This window comes from Egretta garzetta, unplaced genomic scaffold, assembly GCF_000687185.1.
Source record: "Egretta garzetta isolate BGI_Z169 unplaced genomic scaffold, ASM68718v1 scaffold638, whole genome shotgun sequence".
NCBI lineage: Eukaryota > Metazoa > Chordata > Aves > Pelecaniformes > Ardeidae > Egretta > Egretta garzetta.
Window position 1 is genome coordinate 346,836 of NW_009260676.1, and position 8,236 is coordinate 355,071.

The window sequence follows — 8,236 nt, forward strand, 5'->3', positions numbered from 1 at the left end:
AGTCTCTCCCAGTCCCACCCCAGTCCCTCTCCCAGTACTCCCAGTCTCTCCCAGTCCCCCCAGTGACCCCCCCTGTCCCCCCCCAGTCGTGCGGACAGCGAGGGCCATGGCGGACGACCTGGATTTCGCCACGGGGGACGCGGGGGCCTCGGCCACCTTCCCCATGCAGTGCTCGGCGCTGCGCAAGAACGGCTTCGTGGTGCTCAAGGGGCGCCCCTGCAAGATCGTGGAGATGTCCACCTCCAAGACGGGCAAGCACGGCCACGCCAAGGTGAGCGGCCCCGGGCCATCCCCGCTCTGTCGTTGCGCAGCCCGCAGTGTGTGCTCCTGCGGCTCCCCGCTCGCCCAGCCGGCCGAGAGGGAAGGGTGTAGCGTTTCATTTGGCAGAGCGTTCCGCACCCTGCCTCTGCTTCGCTCCCTGCAGCGTCTCGTGTGTCTCTTCTGTCTGGAGTCAGCTCGAGGGCTTCCAGTAGTGTCAAGCAGGAAAGGACTGAGGACAGGGGGTTGGTTTGTTTGGTTTTTTTTTTTTTTTTTCCTTCTCCCAACTTGTTAAAAAGCTTGAACACCGATAGCGATAAAAACCTGGTTTTGTAGCAGGGGTAGAGTAAGTTCTGGAAGGGGGGCTGGTGAAGTCACTAGGGCGTGGTTGGATTGTGCTGTCACTACCCACCGAAGCACTTTTGTGTCTGCCTGCGCTAGCGGACTTTCACTATTGCAGTGCTCGACTTGGGCACTTCTGGTAAGCGCTTGTGTTCCCTTACATAATCCAGAAGAGCTCAGCGGACACTCGTTACCTCTCTGGGCCTGCTCTGGCCCTGTTTTGCTGGCTTGCCTCTCCGCTGCTTGCCTTTTTTCAGCGCTGAGTGAGGAGTACCTTCCCCCTCCGGCGTCCCAGCAGGGAAATTCAGAGGCTGCTGGCTGAGGCTGCAGTCCTGCTGCCTAAGCAGTTGGCTTACGCAGCGGTCCAGAGCTTGGACCGAGGCTGGACTCCCCCTTCGTTCGTTCAGCCACGCTTTCTGGTGGGTATGTTAGAGTTTAGAGGCAGATCTGTTACAAGCATGGACTAATTAGAGTTGTAAGGTTCTACAGTGTTTTATGATACCTGTAGGTGGGTAAAGTATTTAGGATTTGTCAAAGCTAGAGTATTCCAAGCCCTTGCCATTTTTTTTCCTTTCTCCCTCCCCTTGCTCTTTTTTTATGACTTGCTTTATTAAACAGATCCAGCTCTCTTAAATACTGAAACAGTTGTGAGAGTGAAAGGACCTGGGAAGAGCAGGCTATGAACTGGTAATCCAAGCACTAGCTCCAGTGGAAAGCTGCTGCTAGCATAGAGGGAGGTGGGAGCAGCTTTACTCTCTGTGCATGACCACCTCTTCCTTTCCCCTTAACCTTCAAGTTGTCACTGACTCTGTTGTGTTTCTCAGAACAGCTACAACTTGAAGTAAACGTTTTCTTAACCGCTGCATACTCTGAGCTCTATCTCACTGCTGTAAAACTACTGAAGGCTATGGTAGATAACAGGGGCTGATCTTCCTTCTCACGTCGTGTTTCTGTAGTGTGCTGTGAAAGGGTGTGGGAGGCCTTTTCTCGGCGCTTGGGCTGCTTTCATACTGCAAGCAAAGGGTCTAGGCAGAACCTGGTATTACATGTGATCTCCTAGAAAACTGCGTGGAACCAGAATACAGTGGCAGTGGCATCTTGCTTCTCTAGGACCAACAGTAACTGATGTTATTTTTCGTCTCTTATAGGTCCACTTGGTTGGTATTGATATCTTCACTGGTAAAAAGTATGAAGATATTTGCCCATCAACTCATAACATGGATGTTCCAAATATCAAGAGGAATGATTACCAGGTGAGTTAACAGTCCTCCCACACCTAGAGAGGCTTAATGCTCCTAATACCACACGTAAACTCTTTTCATCCCCAAACTTGCCTCTCAATAAAGCACTGTTGTCAGAGTTATTGGAACTTGCCTGTCTAGGCACGACACTGCTGAACTCGTAGCATTTACTGAATTGTTAGAACTGTCAGAGCTCACTGATGGGGAGCTGTTTACTGTACTAACAACCTCATGTTACAGTAGCAATCTTTAGAAGTGACAGCTAATAGACATAACTCAGAACTGTGTTTTTTCCAGCTCATGTTGTAAGGTCACTTCTTTCTTCTGTGTGATACTGGCATCCTCTAGAAACCTTGCAGAGGTTATCCCTGCTGCAAGTTACTATTAGTTAAAGGATAATCAAGATCTTGCTTCAAGTTAATTTGAATCTAAGCGTATCTTGTCATTTATAATTTTACCCTTACTAAGGTAGATGAATCAACAAGACAATCTTAAACTGCATCTGATGCCAATTCTAATTTGCTACAGTGCTTTCTGCTCCCTGCGTGGAAGCTGGCTTTAGTTGATCTCAAGTAATTTTGGTGTTCCTGAGCTCTGCTCTGAAATACATGTATGGAGGGAACTTGGCAGGCTTCTGTAACTTCCGTAATGCCTTCTGTGGTAGGGATAGTGAGCTCTTAAAAGCAGCACGATTCAGGTTCTGAGTTGTAACGTGTCGGCTGTCTTCCCCTTGTCTTGGGAGTAGTTCTGGTCAGGAACTGAGAGATCCATGTCGGTTGGAAAGCTGCAATTGCCTGACAAAGCCAAAGTTCAGAGTGTTAGCAGCTCTTCAGGAGAGCTGATGCCATTTGAATAAAGTGTAACTAGCCTGTCTTGGGGCTCAGACCTTCCAGGAGATTCTTACTGTTATCTTGCTGATCTTTCTCATGTCCTTGGACCCTTATTGCTACTGAAATTCTTGCTGTTTATCAGACTTGTTAGGGTTGCCTTTTAGGTTTACTGTTACGCGTTCCAGGTTCCCTAACCTGCTCTGTCAAAATAGCTGTTCCCTTAGCTCGGGCTTTCGGTTAGGCTGAAAACAGCATTTTAAAAGTGGCCCAGAGCATGGTGGATGTTCCCTAATTTATTCATTAGACTTTAATGTAAATGCTAGTATCTTGTTATACAGCTGAAGGTATAGAAGTGTACAGTTCAACCATTGTGTACTTTGTACACTTTATAAAGCAATGCTGTTCGGCGAACACTGTTCCAGTTATTGTTTCTAATTCACAGATGTAAAAAGCTGAACCAGTGACCTGGAAGCATTACATTTTCCAAATCGTGAGGATGGGTTTTTGCAGTGCCCCACGTACTAGGAAGTAACCGGCAGTGTGCTGGCAGTGCTTGATAGCAGACTGCCTTCTGCTACAGTTGCCCTAACTCTCAGCCCTCTCAACTGTTGTTAAAAACCAAGTAAATTGTGCTGTTAACTCTTAAAAACATGGTACTAAAGAATGAATGGAATGGGTAGAGTTGACTGCCTTCTGCTTATCTTCAGCTGCTGCCCGCTAGTGACTGCTGATGTTAAACTTCCTAAAAGTGAACTTCTCTCCACAGCTGATAGGGATTCAGGATGGGTATCTCTCCCTGCTGACAGAAAGCGGTGAAGTTCGTGAGGATCTGAAGTTGCCAGAAGGGGATCTTGGCAAAGAAATAGAAGGAAAATTCAATGCCAATGAAGATGTGCAGGTAAGTATAGAGGGCAGACAGGAAGACTTACGGTTAATCCCACTTGGTTGTACAATGAAGAAGTCTTATTCTGACATTGACCACTTGGATCTCTCTGTGAAGAGCGGGAATTGGTCCTTTTGAGATGCAGAAGGACTTTTCGTACTGGAGCACTCAATATGGCACTGAAGCCTGGCTCAGTTGGCAGTAAGGCGATATGGCTGTCTCTCAAATGTCTAGGCAAATCCTAACGGTGCTGTCTGCACAGTGTGGATCGGAGCCTCCAGGTGTTCTTAATCGGGACCAAGTGCAGAGTTTTGCGAGTTAGTCAGAGCAATCTTAATTCGCTACATTAGCAAACCCATCTGCAAGTAGCTCTGCAGACTGTAGCCTATACTGTGCCACACCAGTTGCTAGTTTGGCTCTGTTGCAGGAGCTTGCTCATCTTCCTCTCTCGTACGAACCTCAAGCTGCCAGCCTAGGCAATAGGGCAGAGAGGAGGCAGCTGAAGAGCAAATGGGTGGGAAGGGCAGAGGGGAAATTCCTCTAATGAATGAATTTTACCAGCTGTAGCTTGCTTTTTTCTTCTCAAGAGGGATGGGATAGATACTAAAACATGTAACTTCCAGGAGTGCTTCCTCTGGCATGAGTTGGAGCTCACCTACCTGTCTTTTCTTCCAGATATCCGTCATAAGTGCAATGAATGAAGAATGTGCTGTAGCCATAAAGCCTTGCAAATAAAGAGGATCGCCAGGCTCGGGCAACTGCTCAGGTCTGGACAAACCACAGATCTATAAATTTGGTTCTTATTGTCACCAAAGCTCTGGCCTTCACAAGCAACCTCATTTCTTTTTTGAATTGTTAAAAAGCAGTGCTGGATTCTGGATTAGTGTTGCAGGCTAACTGGCAGTTTTCAAAATCACTGAGATTTTAATTCCTTAATTGTAACTATTTTAACATTCCTGTGGGTTTCAGCTATGGATCTAAGAAACCAATCAGGTGTTACTAGTGGATATATTTTTATTTGCTTGAGCAAAACAGTGTTTGTCTGTATGAACAGACAAAATACAGTATTCAGGGGCTTTTAGATAAGCTGGTAGGTTATCTAGGATTATAAAGTGACCTAGAGCACAAATAGTATTTTTCTTGACATGTTTAGGTAGAACTGACAATAAAAGTAGCAATTTTTTTTTTTTTTTTTTAAAAGCTTAAGTATTTTGTGGATTGGGACTCTTGCAGAACTGTAGGTGCCAATCGCAACTTTTAGACCAAGAAACTCAAGTGATCAAAAATGCCAGCTGGCTTGACCAAGCCCCAGTGGCCATGTGCAACTTAACTGTATTACCTCTGTATTCTTCTTTGCCAACTTGTTGGCTTATTGTAATGATAAAATGGTGTCAAAGCCTACCTGTGGTTTAGGCAGGCAGTTGGAATATTGGGTAGATGAGACATAGACAGGTCAAGGGGACACAAAGGTGAGAATGGATGTTAAAGCTATAGACTTTCACTCGAGGCCTTTGTCAGACTTGAAAAATAAAATAGAAAAATGCAGTTCAATTGCTTTCCTTTATTGTATTTATCTTAAACTATAAAAGGGTGACAAACTCCATGGGAATCTGTTGCAGTGCTTCCAGCTTTAGGTTTTAATCTTCAGGTTCAGACCATATTTTTGTAGCACAGGGACCACATGTTTTTCAAAAAGTGGGACAAACTGTAGCATTAAGCCTAAACTAAATGCATGTGATTCTTTTTAGAAAAAAAAAAAACTATTGTATTTTCAAAATATAGACTTGACAGACGATACTGAACAACCATGGCTTAACTATAAAAGTAAATAAATTGCTCCATAGTTATGAAAGCTAGCTCCTCTCCAAGGGAGTTCCGAGTCGTTGAAACACGCATGCATGCCTCTAACTATTTAGTAGCTTAACAGGCAAACACAAGGCTTCACAGAACTAGTCGAGCAAGGATAACTAGCCGGCTCCTGTTTAAGGCGTTCAACTTGAATTCTAAGACTTGGTGACTCTTCATGAGTGGGAAACTTCCTTAGTCCGTGGCTCAGGCCTCTCCACAGTTGTTACATGGTTTCATGAACTCGCCTTAAGCTTTGGTGGCTGTTGGCTAATGGAGGACAGCTTGTAAAGACGCGGCCTGCTGCCTGGGACAGCGTGCACAATTCACACTCTGCTGGCAGCGAGAGGCAGACTTTGCGCTGCCGTTAACTGCTTAAAATGTTTTCAGCTTAATAGTACGTACTGTCAAATCCCCAAAGGGCTCATGGCGACTGTCCTGAACCGCCCTTGTACATACTGTGGCAGGGTTTAGTAGATCTTGGAGGTCTAACGTGGGTGGCAAAAACCACACGTTTTCCATAGACTTCTCATGACAGGGAGAGCAGTACAGCGAGGGTAAAGACAGCAATAAATATACTCTGGTAATAAAGCACAGTTACCTGGGACACCTAGCAGAAGTAGGATACTGCCACGCGCTCTTGCTTAGCACAATACGCGTTGCAGGTGAGCTCTGTAAATAGTACCTTGACCGAAATGGCAAAACCACTTTTAAAATAACAACAACAACAAAAAGCTGTAGATGCAAGAGATTGAAGTGCATTCAGAACAGTTGTGAAGTGCATGCTAGTCTGCGCTACGCTCCTTTCTGCCTCTCCATCGAACTGGTACCCGAAAGACAGGCCTTGTTGGCTTTGGAGGTGACTGTGAATCTATTGATGATGGTCTTGACAGCAAGCTGAGCTGTGTGATGTCAAATGAGAAGTCATAGGTTGCTATGTCAAACTAATGCAAGTTCTAATGCTATCACGGCATTACGAATACTTCTAATAGGCTTGAAAACTGCAAGACTTGGATTTGTCCTTGTTCTGGTAGTGCTTTAGTCTACTTTCAGATGCCTGTCTGCCCTCTAAGAACTTGGAAGACAGGTATTTGATGCCACTGGCACACAATCTTGGCATTTACTTAGACTATAAGCTCTCTCGGATGAGGGCTGATTTTTGTCCTGTTCCTGAGTTTTCAGGTACTACAGCAATCTAAAGACAGAGCTCTTATGACCTCCAGCTTGCTGGAAGAGCCCTCCTTGGGACATACAGATGTCCTTCTTTTGCAACCTTCAGTTCTGCAAGATTTAAGTGATTAAGTACTTCATTATAGGTTTGTTCTTATATACTTGGTTGTCTTTGTGAAGCACTTCGAACACTATGGAAGTGCAGAGCATTGGCTCGTCATGCATGAAGTTTCCCATAGGTAATACGTAAGCATGAGTCTTAAGCATAATCTCCAAGTTTCAGTAAGGTTAAAAGTTGCTTCTAAATTAGAACACGTATTTGAGGCTTTTTTTTTTTTCCAAAGTAAGATGTTTCAGTTTACTGTCAGAACTGTTTGCAACAAACTTTGTGATCAATAGTCTGCATAGATGCGCGTTTTTAAGATCCCTAACCAAAAGCTTAGGGAAATTCTCCTTTTCATAGCTTTACTTCAAAACGAATCTTACCAATGTACTTGTTCTGTAGTACTGTCTTAACACTTTAAATTGTGTCAAAAGCAGAAACTATAAACTTCGAATAGCTTGATGCAATTGCTTAGAGTAAAGGCTGTGAAAGCTAGGAGGTGAAGAAAAGTATTTCCACTCCAGATAATGCTTTTTTTTTTTTTTTTTTTGCTCCGATTCATTGAGTTTCTCTTACTACTTTACAGAATTGGAAAGACTGCAGTGTTTCCTGCCTCAAATGTTGGCAAATAATACTTTAAGATTTCAATAGATCCTTCTAATTTTTGCTTATAATGGTGGTTTTTCAACTAGGCTCTTGCTAGTTGAACCATGTTCTCAGGGCTGTTTTTTTTAAGAAGTTAGCTGAATTTCATTGTTTTAACGTAACTGCTCTCAAGCTTCTTGCAGGTTTTTCTAATCCACGATGTACCCAGAAATGGTGCAGTCTGTAGTTTCACAATACAGGTAATTTTACATAATCTGTAAAGAAGTCACATTTGTTGACAGTTCAAACTCTTACGGTTACTGCAGGTCAGTCTCACAGAATTCAAAATTCCCACTTATTCCCAAAATAAATCCCACTTTTTCTTTTTCTTTTTTTTTTATTTTGGTTGAGTAATTAGAATGTAGTTTGTTACAGTAGAACTAAACTTCAGGAAAAAAAAAAAAAAAAGACCTTGTTAAGGGTATTTTGAGTATCTCTCTTATTCGCTGAGGATGTTGATGAAGGCGTGGAGCCTGGAGGCGGTGTGGTGGGAGCGTGGTGGAGCGTTCGGCAGCTCAGCACGGTACGCCGAGAGCATCAGAAGCCTCTCCAAGCATCTGCACTCTGGCCCCTACGCTATTCGGGCACCCGAGGGTAACTTGGTGTGTGAACTTAAAACCGAAATGTTCGCTATGTCGCGCTGTATCGCAGAAAACCCCTCTTCTCGGTCGTCCCGTATATTGTAAGCGGTAACTTGTTGGGTGTGGCTTTCAGAACGTGGGGGACGGTGGAACGATGGCGGTGACTGCTGGTTACCCATTGTGGCAAAACCCAAACCCCGCGTCGCGGGCGCGGCAGCCCTCCTCGCCCTTCAAGCGCCTCTCTCTTTCGGAAGCTGTATTGCTGTTGACATTGTGCAAGTGATGGCGGGGGCTGGGGAAAAGATGTAAATGTGTGTTTTGCTCCAGAAATTCTGCAG

At 44.6% G+C, this 8,236-nt stretch overlaps 2 protein-coding genes across 2 annotated transcripts in view; both read left to right on the plus strand.

Moving 5' to 3' along the window:
- Nucleotides 1–59: 59 nt before the first annotated feature.
- EIF5A2 (eukaryotic translation initiation factor 5A2) lies at nucleotides 60–5,351 on the plus strand. The gene is made up of 4 exons (XM_009645759.2): nucleotides 60–271; nucleotides 1,749–1,853; nucleotides 3,438–3,569; nucleotides 4,230–5,351. The coding sequence occupies exons 1-4, from the start codon at nucleotides 107–109 to the stop codon at nucleotides 4,287–4,289; spliced, it is 462 nt and encodes a 153-aa protein (XP_009644054.1). The 5' UTR covers nucleotides 60–106; the 3' UTR covers nucleotides 4,290–5,351.
- Nucleotides 5,352–7,769: 2,418 nt separating this feature from the next.
- Nucleotides 7,770–8,236, plus strand: part of RPL22L1 (ribosomal protein L22 like 1) — a 2,853-nt gene continuing 2,386 nt past the window's right edge. The window contains 1 exon segment of the mRNA XM_035901186.1: nucleotides 7,770–7,999. Coding sequence (XP_035757079.1) covers nucleotides 7,770–7,999 — 230 coding nt within the window.